Source organism: Canis aureus, chromosome X (genome assembly GCF_053574225.1).
Source record: "Canis aureus isolate CA01 chromosome X, VMU_Caureus_v.1.0, whole genome shotgun sequence".
Taxonomy (NCBI): domain Eukaryota; kingdom Metazoa; phylum Chordata; class Mammalia; order Carnivora; family Canidae; genus Canis; species Canis aureus.
Window position 1 is genome coordinate 124,405,172 of NC_135649.1, and position 17,405 is coordinate 124,422,576.

A 17,405-nucleotide genomic window follows, 5' to 3' on the forward strand; every position below is an offset into this window, starting at 1 on the left:
AGTGACGCCCGAGTCGTCCCTGTCCTGACCCCCACGTGGTGGGCGGGGTCCCACCGTAAGGAAAGGAGGCACGGGCGGATTGAAACACACAGAGGGGACGTCCTGTGGGACGGCCGAATCAGGAGGGACCACAGGACGTGCTGGTCCCCAGAGCCTGCACAGGCTGCCGGCCTTGCCAACGGCCTGGCTTCGGTGGGACCCACCCAGCTTACACTTCCACCCTGAACCCTGGCTCGTGTCCACCCGGAGCACAGGACAACACGGGCGCCGCACAGCGAGGGCCCAAGCTCAGCCGCGGTCGGGGCAGAACGGTGCCCCAGTCGCAACCCTCAGGTTTCAACCACGTGCGCCTGCTCCCCAGCATCCATCAAAGCTGCGCCCCACAACGGACCCCAAACAAGCAAAGAAGCCGGAGGCCAGGACAGCGGCGGGGTGAAAACCCGGCAGCCTTCCATGGAGAAGCGCCCCGAGTGGCGCCGGAAGCACAGGCAAAGCTCGCCGCGCGCACCGCCTCTGCCGCGGTGTCTGCGGTGGCCGCTCAGCTGGCGCCGCCCGCCCTGTCGCTTTCAAACATTGTCATCGGGACGCGGGGGGCTCAGCGCTGGGGCACCTGCCTTCGGCCCAGGGCGTGACCCCGGGTCCCGGGATCGAGTCCCGTGTCGGGCCCCCAGCGGGGAGCCTGCTTCTCCCTCTGCCTGGTCTCTGCCTCTCTCCGGCTCTCGTGAATAAATAGAAAAAAATCTTAAAAAAAAAAAAATCATTCTGGAAGGCCGCTGCTCAGGGAACCGCCTGCCGTGCCTGGTGGGACACAGGACGGCGCCGCATCCCCGCGACTGGCGCATCACATGCGCCCGTGGGCACCGGCAGAGCCACGCATCCTGCGCCACGCGCGTGAAGTACTACCCGCAGACCGCACACGCAGGAAGTCCCCCATCTTGGAGCCGGGGCGCCACAAACCCTAGACGCCCAGCACAGCTGCAAAGCGGGGATAGCCGTAGGACGTGTGCCAGGAAACGGCTGGTTTCTTTACAGAAGCAGCACAAACACTCAGGGCACGGGGACCCCCGGGTGTTCCCACAGGGAGTCCTCGGGAGCACGGACTCCCACACGGCCTCTCTGAGCTGGATGCGGGGCTCGGCCTTGGGCAGCCGCCCGATGGCAGGGGGACCGAGGGTGCGCGAGCGGGCGCCGGGCGTGCAAAGCTGGCAGCCAGGAGGGGTCCCGGCAGAGAGGCCCGTCACCGCCAGGTGGGCGCCTTGCAGCCATTGTACGAAGGAGGCCCAAAGCCCAGTCGGATGACAGACTTGACAGAGACAGACGGACAGGGACGCCGTCAGAGACAGACGGACAGGTGGAGGAGGCCGGGGGAACGTGCAGCTACGGGCACTGGGTGTGATTCACTCCTCATCGCGAGGCGATACCCCCACGTCCCCGCTGCGCTGTGGCAGCACGACCGAGCCCGGGCATGGACCCTTAGCAAGCGCCCCCCGCACAGGCGCTCACTCGTTGCAAGAAACAGCATCTGAGTGTGAGCACGGCACTCTGCACACCACGCGGGGCGCTCATGCCTCTGTGCAGGCTGCACAACCACACGTGCAGAGCACAGCCTGGGCGGGGTGTGGCCACTACATGCACGCCAGAATCCATGCCACGTGTGTGTACACGTGTGTTCACAAGCATAGGGGTCACGTGGATATGTGCGTGTCTGTGTCTATGCTCACGTGTGCGTGAGCCTGCATGCACACATACACACGTGTACACACCCATACGTGACTTCATACCTACGTGTACACCACAGGAGATTCCCGAGGCCTACACTCCTCTCCTAAACGCGGAAGCAACCCTGTGAGTGGCAGCGCGGGTGACGGGACAGGGTGGCATCTGCCGTGTGGCCGCGCATGGCTCACCTGGGCGGCCGCAGCTCTTCATGCGCTCGAGGTAGCGGATGAGCTCCTGAGCCTTCACCTGGTCGCCCCACCAGTACGGGATCCCGGGCCACAGCTCCGCGTGGCGGCTCACGACGCTCGCCTCCTCGTAGGACACGATGACCTGCTGGCCGCGCGCCCACAGCTGCCTCAGGGTCGGCACCTCCTGGAGGGACAGGGGGGCGGGGCGCGTGAGGGACCCCGGGGCGGGGGGCGGGGCGCGTGAGGGACCCCGAGGCGGAGGGGCGGGGCGCGTGAGGGACCTCGGGGCGGGGCGCGTGAGGGACCCCGAGGCGGAGGGGCGGGGCGCGTGAGGGACCCCGAGGTGGAGGAGCGGGGCGCGTGAGGGACCCCGAGGAGGGGGGCGGGGTGCGTGAGGGACCCAGAGGAGGGAGGCGGGGCGCGTGAGGGACCCCGAGGAGGGGGGCGGGACACGTGAGGGACCTCGGGACGGGGGGCGGGGCGCGTGAGGGACCCCGAGGAGGGGGGCGGGGTGCGTGAGGGACCCCGGGGCGGGGCGTGGGAGGGACCCCCGAGGAGGGGAGCGGGGCGCGTGAGGGACCCCGAGGTGGAGGAGCGGGGCGCGTGAGGGACCCCGAGGAGGGGGGCGGGGTGCGTGAGGGACCCAGAGGAGGGAGGCGGGGCGCGTGAGGGACCCCGAGGAGGGGGGCGGGGTGCGTGAGGGACCCCGCGGCGGGGGGGCGGGGCGCGTGAGGGACCCCGGGGCGGGGGGCGGGGCGCGGGAAGGACCCCGGGGCGGGGCGCGTGAGGGACCCCGAGGAGGGGGGCGGGGGGCGTGAGGGACCCCGCGGCGGGGGGGCGGGGCGCGTGAGGGACCCAGAGGAGGGAGGCGGGGCGCGTGAGGGACCCCGAGGAGGGGGGCGGGGTGCGTGAGGGACCCCGCGGCGGGGGGGCGGGGCGCGTGAGGGACCCCGGGGCGGGGGGCGGGGCGCGGGAAGGACCCCGGGGCGGGGCGCGTGAGGGACCCCGAGGCGGGGGGGCGGGGCGCGTGAGGGACCCCGAGGCGGGGGGCGGGGCGCTGAGGGGGTGATGCGTCATTGTTGGGGTGCTTTACTGCTGCAAGCTGGGCAGTACTGTCGGGGTGAGCGAGGCCAGGGCCGCCTGTCCGAGACACTGGCTCTGCAGGATTAAGGGCTCTGGCACTAGTCCCATCGCCCGCCCCCTGAGCCCACGCTGAGCCCTGTGACAACTGGCAGAGCGACGGGCTCAGGGAAGGTCACCTGTCACTCCATGATTCCCTGTCCAAGGAGCGCGTCTCCTCCTGGTGGCCTGAACCTCGACTCCCACCTGCTCTGTCTCCCTCTGAGGCCCCCGCCGGAGACTCAGGACGCGGCGTGTCCCGGGGCAGCGTCTCCGCCACAAGGCCCCCCGGTCCCCGAGCACCCGCCCTGGGTCTCGGCGGCCCTGTCCCTGCGCTGGCCCAGAGCGCGAGGTCCGCGGGGCTTCCTCCAGGCTACAGGCCGCCACTGGGCCAACGCCAACCCAGAGGTGCCAAGTGGACCCAGGATGGACCTGCGGGCAGTGTTTGGGGTTCCTGAGCATTAAGGGAGGCCTTTCTCCTCCCAACAAATGGAAAAGATTTTCTAGATGATAAAGCAGGTTGTGTTGTGAGTTGACCTGCGTCCCCTCTATAGTCACGTGTTGAAGTCCTCAGCCGTCCCCCAGGACATGACTCTCTGGAGGTGGGGTCTTTAAGGGGATACCGAAGGTTCCGATGAGGTCGGGAGGGTGGGCCCTGACCCCGTAGCCTGGGGTCCTTACAGGAAGAGGACATGGGGGGACAGACACGCACAGAACCACACGAGGACGTGGGAGAGGCCGCAAGGGCACCGGCCCTCTCGGCAGCTGCCAGCTGCCGCATCGCATGTGGCAGGGGCTGCGGGCACACGCAGCGTGCTCGGGGCAACGAGTCACCAAGGCGACCTGGAAGCAGGCGTTACAGGTCACCAAGGTGCCGGAGAAGCAGCCTGCACTGTCCCGCCAGTGCACGTGCCACCACCGGGCTGCCCCTTGCCGGGAGGGCAGGGTCCCCATCCTTCGGGGATTCTGCAGACACACGAGCACCTCACCAGCCCCACCCTGCCTCAGCATCACGCTCAGCGGGACCAAGCGAGCAGGGAAGTCTCCTGTCATGATCCTGCCCCTCCAGCCCCGCCACGGGGCTTCTTACCCCTCGGGGACACAGCATGTCCCCAAAGATGTTCTTGATGCAGGCCACCAGGTACTCATGCAGGTCCTCCGTCATGCCCTCGAAGTTCCTGCACGCCAGGATGACGACCTCCCGGGGGTGGCTCTCCAGCCACTCTGAGATCTCTGTGAGCGTGTCCTGCACAGGGGAGGGGGCTCATTCAGACCGTCCCCAGAGAGGCCAGGGGTTAGGGACGCGCCCGCCGCTCCAAGGGGCTTCTCCAAACAGAGCTCCTGGACAGACGGCCCAGGTCCTGCACCAACAGACACCCCTCAGACGCAGCTGCGCTGAAGCCACATGCTCCAGGGCAGGAGCATCCGCCTGCTGCGCTTGTGCATGCGTGTGACCCAGTGTGTGCAGGCTCACGCTAGAGGGCACCGCGTGTGCAAGAGCGAGGCCGCATCAACATCCCGTAAGGGGCATGCGGAGTGAGGTCCCGGGATGGTCTCCCGGCCCCAAACGCCCTGAGGCCTCGCTGGGGGGCACGGGGTGCCCAGGGCAGGCATGAGCGTGACGGGGACGCCGAATATTGACTTCAGAGTGCCCCGTGCAGCACCTGGAGGGGACTGGAGCGCCTTGAACCAGGCGGGAAAACAGGGCGCCCCACGTCTGCAGAATCTGGGAGGCCCGGGGGTGTGGGTGCCAGCTCGCACATGCACCCTGGCCAAGAGTTCTGGAGGCCGGCCTTCTCCCGTCTGGAGTGGACACGGGTGTGGACGGGGAGGCCCCGCAGCCGTCCGCCCTTGCACGCGCACCTCCACCAGCACGGTCGTGTACACCATGTGCACAAAGTGTAGGTTCTTCTCAGAGCCAACGAGCATGTGCGCGATCCGCAGGTCCAGGTACCGCACCCCCGCGTCCAGCTGCTCCGTGACATTCAGCACCTGTGCACAAAGGTCCTCGTCTCTGCTGGGGGCCGTGTGGTCCCCACCTCGGCTGGCTCACTGCCCCCGTGCCGGGGCTCGGAGTTGGCATGGAGATGCCCACGTGTGGGCCTGCGTTTGATGTGGAGTCGGTAGGTACTGACGCCTGCAGGGTCCGGGACGCCACTTGGGCCACGCATTTGGGAACGTGCTTCCTGGCAACACTGGGCACATCCAGCCCCAGATGGAGGCTGCGAGGTCCCGTCCTGCGGTAAACGGCCCCTCGGCCCTATACTGGCCTCCAGACCTCCCTGCTGGGCCCTGTCTCCCCCTCTTCCAGGGCAGCCACCAGGAAGGACCCTGTATGGGCACCTGGCTCCAGGGAGCCTCGCTGGGACCCTGTGGCGGGGAGAGGGGAGGGCAGGATGCTCCAGGAGGGTCACATACCCTGAGCATTGTCCCCACCCCACCACCAGCACTAGGACTGGCAGGAAGGGGTCCGCAGAGCGTAAACGGGACGGCTGGACCCTTGCAGGCAACACCACAATGGAAAAAGCAGGAATTTACAGGGGAGTCATGCCTACACCCTGGGTAGCCGCGCGGGGAACTCGCACCCCTCCTGCTGGTCCTTCATTGACAGTTGTGGCGGGGGGGGGGGGGGGGGGGGGCACGGCAGAGAGGCCTGCATGCATCCCAGGGCCACAGCCCAGTACCTGCACACGCACAGTTCATGCTGAGCCACCAGCCCTGTCACCAGCATCCCCACATACCCGCGTACACAACGTGGACCTCTCGTGGCCCACGTCACAGTGGGCCTGGTGCTAAGGGTCCCCAGCACTGCGGGGCCCCCAGGACCGTGTGACCCAGCACTGCAGGTCGCTGCACTGAACGGGCTCATCCCTCCCACGGGGCTCCGGGGTGACTGCAGGAGGCAGGAATGCGGTCTTTCCACATTCCAGGACTGGAGTTCCAGGAAGAGCAATTGGGAAGGACAGAGCCGGAGCTGGGGCCGCCACCACGGAGTCTCCAGCACAGTGTGGGAGACCTGAGCACAGAGATCCCGACCCTGAGGGGCCTAACCCTGAGGGCCGGGCTGCTCCCCAGGGGGGCCCCGCGGGGGAGCCAGCACCTGGGCCCAGGCCAGCACCCCCACCATACAGACTGCCTAAAGCCTTGCAGGATGCAGCCCCACTGCAGCTGGGTGCCCCCCACGTGGACGGCCCATGTCACCCTGACCTTCCTCTGCATATCCCCCCATGAGGACATACCAGGTCACCCTAACCTTCCTCTGCTCCCCCTCCAGAGGACCCCACAAGGCACCCTGACCTTCCTCTGCTCTCCCCCATGAGGACCCCCTGGGTCACCCTGACCTTCCTCTGCACAGCAGTATTCCCCCGCCAGGGTCACTGTGACCCTCCTTACACACCTGCTGGCCCCCCAGAGAGAAGGGACCAGCAGGAGGAGGGAGCAAACCCCAGTCGGTAAGGACGGGCTCTTCCCTCCTGGGCGTGAGGGTGAGGACCGGTTGGCTGCGCCCTCCTCCGTGCATTTACTGAACAAACCCATCGCTGCGGGTCCTTTCTCTTGCTTTGCACGCAGGTGCACATCTGCAACAGACCTCTGCACACGTGCACAGCTCGGGGGTGTGGTTTCTTGTGACCTGGCGGCTCTGAAAGGTGACCCGGAGGGAGGACACAGCGCCGGCCTCTGCAGGGAGGACGGGCCTCGAGCCCTGGCTGCCTCCACACACAGACTGCCAGGTCTCACAGGCAGGGCCCTGGGGTGCTGTGTGTGCTGGGTGGGCCCGGGGCCGGGCTCAGAGCCCCCGCACACACACAGGGGTGAGGGCGCCTGCCCAGCCGGAGGACGGCGGTCAGGCCCGCCGCTGAGCCTACCTGGGTGGTGGACCACTTAAGCACCAGGGGGCGGGTGACACACGGCAGCACCTTGTCCAGAAGCTGCAGCAGCCGGGACTGGGTCTGGGAAATGGGCGAGTTCTTGTTCAGGCAGTAGGTCATGGTGTCGTGGCTCCCTGCAAGCAGACCCGAGGGGACGTCTCACCAGGGAGCCTCTTCCTGAGCCATGTGGTGCGACCTGCACGTGCACAGCACGCCCAGCACCGGGCGTGGGCAGTGGCCCTGCACACACGCCCACCCGGATCCTGCGGACGGGGCCTGGGTATGTGGAGCCTCATCCAGGACCAGGGGAACCCGAATTCCAGGGCCTTGTGTCCCTATAAGCGGCAGAAGAGGAGACACAGACACACACGGCAGAAGCCACCAGACACCAGGCATCCCCATCCCTGGGAGGGGAAAACCGGAGGTCACTGCCAGGTCGGCCCCGTGCAAACTGTGTCGTTGCCCCACATGCCCTGGATGTGCTCCTCTGACCGGGAAGAAGCACCCTCACATTCGTGCACACTAAAAAACCTGAGGGTTTTCCAGAAACTTGAAAAACAAAAAGAACAAAGGGGGATTTTTTTCTATGAGGTGCTAAAGTACGCGTGCTATGCGTGGACGTGCTGCGTGCAAAACTAAGCCTGCCACGATCGCTCAGACGCGGCGTAGTGGACCGCAGACTCGGATCGCAATACTGCGTTCACACCGGGGCGCGTGGTACGGACCTGAGGGACTGTCAGCAGGCGCCCTGGTCAGCGGGCCACGCGGGAACGGTGCACACCGGGGGCCTGGGGCCTGTTCCCCGCCCAACACGCCCCGTGGTGCTTGCAGATCGGGGTGGCCAAGGAAGGCATCCAGCCCTCTGGGCCACATGGTCAGCGTCTCTGAGGGTGGCCCTAACCTGAGACCTGTGCAGGACAGACCGACAGACCCGACTTCCCAAAGAAAAGCTGACCTTCCCTTGGGGCACCTGCGTGGCTCAGTGGCTTGAGCATCCGCCTCTTGATTTCGGCTCCGGTCACGATGTCGGGGTCATGAGCTCGAGCCCCGTGTGGGGCTCCCTGCCCAGGGCAAGTCTGCTTGAGGTTCTCTCTCCGTCTGCCCCTCCCTTCCCTCTCTCTCTCTCCCTCTCTCTCTCACTGTCTGTCAAATAAACACATATTTCTGTTTTCCCAGGACCTGGGCAGCTCTGAATGCGACCCGGAGGGAGAACACGCCACTGGCCTCCCCAGTGAGGGGGAAAAAATGGACTTTTCCTTGATGTGGAAACTTAAAAGATAGAAATGACACAGTATCAGATGCTGTGGGTGTCCCCGTGGTCAGTGGACTAACGTCCTAAAGGTGTCCCCGGGACACACATGTCCAAACGCCACACGGCGGACAGAATGTGAAATCCAACCTCCCCCAGCTCGGGAGACCCGACATCTGAGCTCCGGGGTGGGGGCAGGACCCCTGAGATCCAGGGGCTCCGGGGAGGGTCCCTCCTGCCTCTTCAGGCGTCTGGGGCCCCAGGTGTCCCCGGGCTAGACGCCACGTCCCTCCCGTCTCTGCCTCCGTCCTCACGGGGCTCCTCCTCTGCGTCTGCGTCTCCTCCTCTGTCTCCTATGAGAACCCTTGTCATTGGACATAGGGCCACCTGGTCCAGGACGAGCTCAGCTCAGATCTGTGCTCAGCGGGGAGTCTGCTTGGGATTCTCTGTCTCCCTCTGCCCCCCGCCCTCTAAAATAAGTAAATAAATTTTTAATAAAAGTGATAAAATTCCCAAAGAAAGACACAGCTGTATGTGAAAATGTGAATAAATCTCAAAAACTGTAAACATGTATCCAGGTGAGAAATCTGCCTATTTTTGCAGGAGGAATTCCAGATATTGCACGTCCACAGACGTGGACACACGTGGCGGGATCCACTACACACTTCTTTTCTGCAAAAACCGAAGGCTGCAGTGCCCACATGCTCATCAGTGTGGGCCTGTGGCCACTGGTCCCGGGGCCACCGGAGCCACAAGGGCCTGACTCAGGGCCGCAAGGTCCTTGGACCAGAAAGTCCCCAGAGCTCAGTGTGACCTCCTTGTGGGTCGACCTCTGGACCCTCCAGCCCCAACTGCAGAGGACGCTGAGCTCGCGGCTGACGGGGCATGAGGGATGCAGCCACAAGAAGCCAGAGGGTTCCCTACACGAGGGACAGGCTGGCAGGGGGCGTGATCCCGAATCCCTATGCTGTCAGATTCCCACGGAGCCACGCGCCCCGGGGGTGTGCAGGTGCCTGACAGGCATGCATCATAACAAAGGAGATGGAGAAGAGAAGACACTCACATGGTGTGTGTGTGCACGTGTGCTCGAGTGTGCGTGTGTACACGTGTGTGCATGTTTATGTGTGCCTGTACTATGTGCGTGCATGTGTGTGTGGATCGGTGCCTGCATTGTGTGTGTCCATGTGTGTGTATGTGCCATGTACCGTGTACATGGATCTGTGTACGCACCTGTGTTGTGGGTGTGCATGTGTTATGTGCCTGTATTATGTGTGTGTTCATCTGTGTGTACATGCCTATACCGTGTACATGGATCTGTGTACGTGCCTGTACCGTGTGCATGCATGTGTGCATGCACACCTGTCTGCCTATATTATGTGTATCTAGTGTGCACTTTGCGTGCTTTCCAGCACACCCAGACCGTCCCCTGCCGGCAGCGTCCCAGCAGGGGACACAGAGGCCCTCACCTGGGATGGACAGGTGGTGCAGGGGCACATCCCAGAGCAGGGGGCACAGCGCCGACATCCAGTCTGCATTTGTGGTGCATGGCAGGCTCTGGAAGCTGCCGGAAGCGCTCAGCTGTCCGCCCATCGGGGGCCACCCTGCGTGACCTGAGGACGGAAGGGAAGGTTTGCAGACATAAACCAAGGGGACCCAGAGCCGCCTCCAGGGCGGCCCCTGCTCCCGTCATGCTAATCCCCCCCACTCCCTTCCCGGGTCTGTGGGGGCAGGTCCTCCATCCTGAGGGGGGGGACGCCTCGAGGGCCCAGGTCAGCACCCCACACTCTGTCTCCCTCTGATAGGGTGCAGGGAATGTGGTGCGTGGAGTCCCAGACAGAGCCCCGCTGAAGCCCACACAGTCCCCCGGAAGCACGGGAGATGCCGGGCTGGGGATGGCAGGGAGCCCTCCGGTCCTTAACCTGTGGCCCCGGCCACTGCCTCCTGAGCCCCTGCCAGGAGCATGCCCAACCCCCACAGGGCAGCGGACCCTCAGGATTAGCACACGCGTGGGTGTGTGACATCACCTACAGAGGAAAGGGAGCCCCAAGACGTGTGCACAGTGTTCCCTGGCCAGGGGGCGAGACCTGGGGGTCCCCTACTGCTAAAGCCACATGCCTGCCCACCACAGCCCAGCGCCCTCACCTGCCACCTGTACCCAAGGGACACCATCAGGGGCTGAGCCATGTCCCCAGCCCCAAGGTGACACATCCCGGTCACCCTGCAGGAGCCTGTCCTGGGCTGAGCCGTGTCCCCCCCCCCACCAGATCCCTGGCTGCAGCCCTGGGGCATAGGAAGGCTTCCGAGCAGAAACACGAGATGTAAGAACCAGGCCCATGGCGACCACGCAGCATTTGGCCACCATGCCGTCACCCCACCCATGCGTGGGAGGGCCGAGTCCCCTCTGGTGTGCATGTGCCCCTTGCCCCTGGGCAGCTCTTGGTGCTCTGTGTGCACAGCGCAGGGGCTCAGAATTTGCCTCCCTGAAATAGGCCACTTTGCTATCAGGATTATTCTGAGCTGAAGACGACTGAGAAACCACAGCCACCCGGGAGCTCCGAGCTGTCCCCTCTGCCTGAAACCAGGTGGCAATTCCCTGCTCCGTCCCCAGTTCTGGCTCCAGCCCAGAAATGAGGAACATTCGCAGCAGAGAAGTGACGCTTCCCTCCCGGACTTTCCCCCCAACGTCTACCTTCTCACAAGTCACTGTCCTGACGCCCCGGCCCCCTTCCTCCGCGGTGTCACCCAGGGTCCCCACAGGGGTGCCCGGCTCGCTGAGAAGGCGGGCAAACCGGGGGTGGCCTCCGTGAATCCTCCTCCCCTGCGAGGCCTCGCACACGGAGCCGACCTTTTCTCCTGTGCGTCTTTGGTCATTTTGTTTATTTCTTTGTTAGTTTTCAAAATAAGCCTGATGCGCAACGTGGGGCCCAAACTCGCAAGCCCGAAATCACGCGCTGCACGTTCCACCCATGGAACCAGCCACAGCCTCCTGGTTTTCCTCGTTTTCATTTGCAGGTCGCGTCCCCAAGCCTGAGAGCGCACAATCTCCCCGTCTACACCGCGGCCAGGGCACCGAGAGCGAGAGCCGGTAGCGCTGGTTCTCCCACCTCGGCAGCGACGAGCACCCGTCCTCTCCCGATCCGTAAGGGGGTCCCTGAGAGGCTCTCTGAGCACCCCTGCACCCATCTTCCCTCGTGGTGTGTCCCAGGGCTCAGCTCGCTCTCAGGCTCAGCGGTGTCCCTGCAGGAGAGCGTGTGGAACCCCACAGCTCCTGGGGGCACTGACGTTCATGCAGCAGGTGTCCGGGGGCAGGGCTGGGCTGCGCCCCCAACCCCACAGGAACCATTCCTCCAGGTGCACCCGGGGCCACACGCCATGTCTGGAATGCAGGCGGACCGGGAATTGTGTAAGCGAGCCCTCAGCACTGCTGGTGTGCGCGGACCTCCCCTGTGTGCTCGGCCCCAGGAGGCCACCGCCCATGTCCTTGATAGGAGAACGGGGGCGGGGCCTTCACGCCCCTCGCAGCCGCAGCGGAGGCCAGCCCAGGCCCAATCCTCCGCGGACGGCCAGACGGGAGCGACAGCACAGTCCATGGCGGGACACCAGTGCCTGCGTAAAGGGGACGGCAAACGTCCACCAGCGGAGGCCCCTCCATGGTCCCTTGGGAGAAGTCCCGGTGCCCCCGCGCCCTCTGTCGGTCCCCTGGGGGAGGGAGCCCTGGAGTGTGTGTGTGGACAGGGATTGCACAAAACTGGAGTGCACGCCGGCTTGCAGGCGCCCACAGCCCAGGCAGGTGACACAGCCGAGCCTCCCACCTGTGAGCCTGCAGGGACACTGCCCATCCCCACGTGGCACATCTGCGGGCGGTGACTGGCGCACGGTGACGCTCAGGAAATAGCTCAGGAAATAGCTTGTAGGTGAACTAAGCGACTTGCCAGCCGCTGGCATTCCGTCCTCACCGGGCTCCCCAGCGCTCCCAGACCGGCCAGACGCGGTGCCCCAGCACCTGAGGACCAGACCAGCGGTGGCACCCCGGGTGCCAACATCCTTTCACCTGCCAGGCAGCAGGGTCGGTGCCCAGGGCACCTGCCACCATCAGGACCCTGCAGCCACAGCCTGGGCGTCCGGCTCAGCTCTGACCCCAGCACCCTGCCACCCTCCCCGCGAGTCTGCAGGGGACACTCTGGTGGCCCTTCCCGCTGCATCTCCCGCGGGTCAGAGGAGGAGTGGCCCCAGTGCCCACACCCCAGGCTGGGACCCCCTCAGCCTGCTGTCCCCACGGCCCCCCACCGGCCAGCCCGGCACTCACCACCCGCCGCAGTCTCTCCCAACAGAGTTTCCGGCAGAGATTCCCTCCTCTGGCCACTGCCGCTCAAGCACTTCCTAAAACGAACTCTGCCAGGCCATTGGTCGCCGGGAGCACCACCCCGAGGGGAGGAGGAGCTGCCTCCTAGATGCTTCTCTCCGCCCCTGGACCTGGACCGGGCAGCAGCCTGCAACCCCCAGGCCCAGAGCAGGAGCCCCCCCCCCCCCCCCCCCGGGGCCGGCGCTGGCCCACGGCCAAGGTCCTCACAGCCCCAGGCTGCAGGGACCACCGTCTAACGGGGCTGGAGGATGTCCTGAGTATGACCGTGGGGTCAGGGGTCAGAGGACAGGGAGAGGAGGGCACCCTGAGTGCAACCACCGGGTCAGTGGTTAGGGAGCAGGAGGGTGTCCTCACGGTGTCCTGAGTGTGACCGTGGGGTCAGTGGAGAGGACGTGAGGACAGGAGGACGTCCTGAGCGTGAGCACGGGGCCAGCAGCCGTGGGACAGGGCGGGGGCGGGAGGACGAGCCCTGGCTGCGGTCTGCTGCTGTCACTCTGGACCCCAGGGCCACAGCAAACAGGACTTTCATCAGAGCTCCACTGGCCTCACAGCCTCCGCGCCCAGTGCCTGTGACCTCTGAGCCCCTGGTCGACAAAGTGACCATGTCCTCCACTGAAGTGTCCGGCCCTCTAGCCTGAGTGGCCCTTGTCCCGGGCCTGACCAGGGCATGTGGCCTCCGTGGAGGAGGCGGATTCCCCAGGGCACACCTGGAGCCCGCCCCCTGCCCTGGTGCTGACCCCAGGTGACTGGGAGCCCAGCAGGTGGGACCGTGGTCCTCCCCCCAACCCTGCCCCGGCTGCCCGCCCCCCCACCCCCGTTCATGGCACACTCAGCAAATGTGCCTCATGCAGGTGTGTGCATGCCTGCCAGAGACAGAAACCTAGCGGGGACACAGGACACAGGTGTGGGGTGGCTCAGAGGGCCAGCCCAGGGCGGGGTGGGACCTTGGACCGTGGCCTCGCTCTGTCCTGGTCCTGGCACCCTCACCCTGGAGTCCTTGATGGCTGCAGGCACCGTGGGGTCTCACGGGGACACAGCTCAGAGGCCATCATAGCCCAGTGGCTTCTCCTCCCTCCCCTCCCCCTTCCTCCTCCTCCCTCCCCCTTCCCTCCTCCTCCCTGTCCCTTCCTCTCTCCATAGAGACTCAGCTCCCTGCCTGAAGCCCTCTCCCTGGCCCCCTGGCCTCTTGGCAGCCCAGGGCCCCACACGGAGCCTGTGAGCTGGGGCGGTGAGTTCTGGGGTTTGACAGTCAGCAGCTCTGGGCTCCCCGCCCCTGCAGAACAGACCCTCCCCCCATCTGGGGGAACTTCCTGAGTCCCAGCCTTGTCCCAGGCAGCAGGACAGGGACTGCACCTCGGCCATCCCCAGAAACTGCTGAGCCCAAGCAGGACATGGCCCTGAAAGACCCAAGTGGTCAGGCTGTCCCGGGGCGGATGTGGGGACACGGGGAGGACGCCCCAGACAAGGATGCCCAGCCTCCTGGCTTTGCAGACAAAACAAGGGCCAGGACCCAAGGGATGCTGGGCTCTGGGAGCTGGACAGGCTAGGGAACCCACAGGGGCGGCCGTGCCCACACCTCAGTGAGCCCAGAGACCCACGTCAAACCTGACGCTGCACCCGGGGTCCTCCCCCCACTGAGGTGACCCTGCACCCGGGTCCCTCCCCTCCCCCACTGAGGCTGACCTGCACCCCGGCCCCTCCCCCACCCACTGAGGCTGACCCTGCACCTGGGTCCCCTCCCCCACCCACTGAGGCTGACCCTGCACCCGGGTCCCCTCCCCCACCCACTGAGGCTGACCCTGCACCCCGGCCCCTCCCCCTCTGGGCTATGGGCACCTCCAGTTTCCTCCTGGATGTTGGGCACCTCATTCCTTTAGTCCCAGCGCTTTGTCAGTCCCCAAAGCACAACCCACAATGAGTGTGTGGACAGGACCTGCGGCGCACCCTATAGGCAGTGGGGTCGTCTTCCCTGCACAGGTTGCTTGTGGGGGGCCAGCACTGTCGCTCAAAGAGCCTTCCTTTGTGGAGGACGATGGCCACCTCTTCCCAAGGACACCCTCAATCTCAGCACTGTGCTGTCACATTGGGGGCAAAGTATTAACATCAAGGCAGCTGAGTCTGTGGTGTGACCCCAACGCATGACATCACCCCAGCCCTGTGACCTCCACTCTGTGACATCACCTTCACCCTGTGACATCATCCCCCACCCCATGGCCCCACCCTGGACATCATTCCTACCCCATGATCGCATTCTGTGACATCACCCCTACCCTGTGAGCCTGGCCCCCAGTACAGTGACCTCCACCCAGTGAACCCCACCCCGTGACATCACCCCTACCCTGTGAGCCTGGCCCCAGGAATGTGACCCCCACCCCGTGACATCACCCCACCCTGTGGCATCACCCCTACCCTGTAAACCTGGCCCCCAGTACAGTGACCCCCACCCAGTGACCTCCACCCTGTGACATCACCCACCGTGTGACCCCCACCGTGTGACATAACCTGACCCTGTGACCCCCACCCCATGATATCACCCCTACCCTGTGAGCCTGGCCCCCAGCACTGTGACCCCCACCCAGTGACCCTCATCCCGTGACATCACCCCACCCTGTGACCCCCACCCCATGACATCACCCGTACCCTGTGATCCTGGCCTCCAGCACTGTGACGCCCACCCTGTGACATCACCTGACTCTGTGACCCCCACCCCGTGACATCACCCCTACCCTGTGAGCCTGGCCCCAGGGATGTGACCCCCACCCAGCGACCCTCATCCCGTGACATCACCCCACCCTGTGACCCCCACCCCATGACATCACCCCACCCTGTGACCCCCACCCCGTGACATCACCCCACCCTGTGACCCCCACCCCATGACATCACCCCACCCTGTGACCCCCACCCCGTGACATCACCCCACCCTGTGACCCCCACCCCATTTCTCTGGGCCCTGTGCTGGGAACAGGATGTACCTGGGGGTGAAGAGGTCTCAGGGTTGAAACTCCTCCCGGGGTAACACGACTCGTGTCCGGCACCAGGTCAGCAGGATTTTCTCTCCTGGGGTCGTTTTCCTGATTCTCACGGTTTCCAGCAGGGACACAAACAAACACAAAAACCAAGGTTCTAAACACCTTTTACAGGTTTTCCGTCAAATATTGTTTCTGTACCAATTCTTCAGGTACCGACTTATCCTTGAATTTCTGCGCGGGGGACCTACAGGCGGGGTCCTGGGGATCCTGGGAATCGCCGAGGGTCCACCCGGATGCAGGGACCTCCTTCCCCCTCTGGCCACCGCTCCAGACTCTCTGGTCAGATGCTGTCCCCGGTCCTCCCCACTGCTCTCCGGAGTTGGTGCCCCGTGTCCCCTCTGCTCCCTGAGGTCTCTCCCCCATGTCCCCTCCCGCTCCCTGAGGTCAGTCCCCGTGTCCCCTCCTGCTCCTGAGGCCTCTCCCCCGTGTCCCCTCCTGCTCCTGAGGTCAGTCCCCATGTCCCCTCCCGCTCCCTGAGGTCAGTTCCCTGTGTCCCCTGCCCGGGGTCTGTCCCTGTCCCCACACGTGGTCCCTGTGGCTTCTCCACAACCACAGCCCCTCCCAACCTTTCTCTGTGTTACCTCTCTAGCGGTGCTACCTCTCCTGCTCTGGTCACTTCTTCAGGGGTCACCGTCCTGCCTCTGCCGGGGGGCTCATGGACGTCAGTCACCCCGCGGCTGTGTTCTTGCCCAAGGTCCCCGTCTGTCTGCCTCTTGGTGCAGCCGCAGACCCCGACAGGCAGAGGCATGCTGAGTCCCACGGGCCCGAGAGCGGGGAGGCTGCCGTGACCCTGAGTCCCCCGGGGCTGCCATCCCTACGGGGCCACCTGTAGGCATCTCACAGGGACTCCCAAGCAGCCCCACTGGGGCCGGGCCGCTGGGGCTCCCTCACCCGCGTGGGCTCCCGGTTCTGGGGAAAGAACCCGAGACCAGTTTCCTAGGCTCCGAAGCAGCGTCGTGTGAAATGTCCAGGGACCACATTCATGCACATGCTCCTCAGTCGGGAGCGTGGGGAGACGACGTGTGCACGTTTCCCAGGGACCACACCACGTGCTCCTTGTCCAGCTCCTGCGACCCTGCTCGGGGTGGAGCCGACCTCATGCAGGCTCATCCGTGTGTCGTCCGTGTGTCGTCTGTGTGTCCACACTATGAGGACCACCGCCCATGGGTCTCCCCTCTCTGTGACTCTCTGTGTCTCCTTCTCTGTCTCTCTCCATCTGTGTCTCTGTCTGTCTCTCTCCATCACACTCACACGCTCACACACTCACCGAAGCTCACGCTCACACGTGCTCTCACAGCTGCAGAAGCAGAACAGTCCCCCAACGCCCCCCTCCAGACACACGCTCCTGGGCTGGGGTCTTCAGCTCCAGACCTGACCCCAGTGTGCAGGGTGGGCGTCTCTGCGACACCACATGGGATCCCAGCAAAGAGCCCAGGCACCGCAGCAGGGCGAGGGAACGCAGAGGGAATGGGCTTGGGAGAAGAGATGAGGAGACCCCGAGGGTGCAGAGGGTCACCCCATCCTGCACACCTGGAGGAGTGCAGTGATCCAAGGAATCCGTGCCTCGGTGCTCCAGAAATCAGCTGCACTGTGGGTGAGAGGATGCTGGGGTTGGAGCCCCAGGACCTCACTCTGCGACCTCACGGGGTCCGCGCAGAGGCCATCACGTCAAGCGAGGTCTTGGGCTGGACCAATTTTCACATAAGGAGAGGAAACGGGGCCACAGACACACACCCACCCAGGGACAGCGTCCTGAGAAGTTGCCACAACCCAGCAGCCCGCAGACACTGCGGGACACGCCTGGAGCCGAGCCGTCCCCGGATCGGCCACATCTGGGCCTCAGGTCCCTCCAAGGGGACCCAGAGTTGC

General features: G+C 65.1%; 2 protein-coding genes across 16 annotated transcripts in view; one reads left to right on the plus strand and one right to left on the minus strand.

Moving 5' to 3' along the window:
- GTPBP6 (GTP binding protein 6) overlaps positions 1 to 8,711 on the plus strand; it is a 26,200-nt gene extending 17,489 nt beyond the window's left edge. For 2 of the 8 annotated variants that reach the window (XM_077888915.1, XM_077888926.1), the window contains exons 14-17: positions 1,799 to 2,080; positions 4,971 to 6,478; positions 6,634 to 7,965; positions 8,072 to 8,711. The gene's annotated coding sequence lies outside the window, so the exon portion shown is untranslated. The remainder of the gene's footprint in view (positions 1 to 1,798; positions 2,081 to 4,970; positions 6,479 to 6,633; positions 7,966 to 8,071) is intronic. The other 6 variants (XM_077888919.1, XM_077888916.1, XM_077888918.1 and 3 more) reach the window with 6 other exon arrangements.
- PLCXD1 (phosphatidylinositol specific phospholipase C X domain containing 1) overlaps positions 1 to 15,791 on the minus strand; it is a 17,058-nt gene extending 1,267 nt beyond the window's left edge. For 2 of the 8 annotated variants that reach the window (XM_077888930.1, XM_077888928.1), the window contains exons 1-7: positions 12,451 to 12,553; positions 11,584 to 11,750; positions 9,611 to 9,754; positions 6,893 to 7,029; positions 4,890 to 5,018; positions 4,117 to 4,272; positions 1,908 to 2,091 (exon numbers count right to left, since the gene is read on the minus strand). In XM_077888930.1, coding sequence (XP_077745056.1) covers positions 1,908 to 2,091; positions 4,117 to 4,272; positions 4,890 to 5,018; positions 6,893 to 7,029; positions 9,611 to 9,754; positions 11,584 to 11,734 — 901 coding nt within the window. In that variant the 5' untranslated portion in view covers positions 11,735 to 11,750; positions 12,451 to 12,553. The other 6 variants (XM_077888929.1, XM_077888932.1, XM_077888935.1 and 3 more) reach the window with 6 other exon arrangements.
- Positions 15,792 to 17,405: the final 1,614 nt, after the last annotated feature.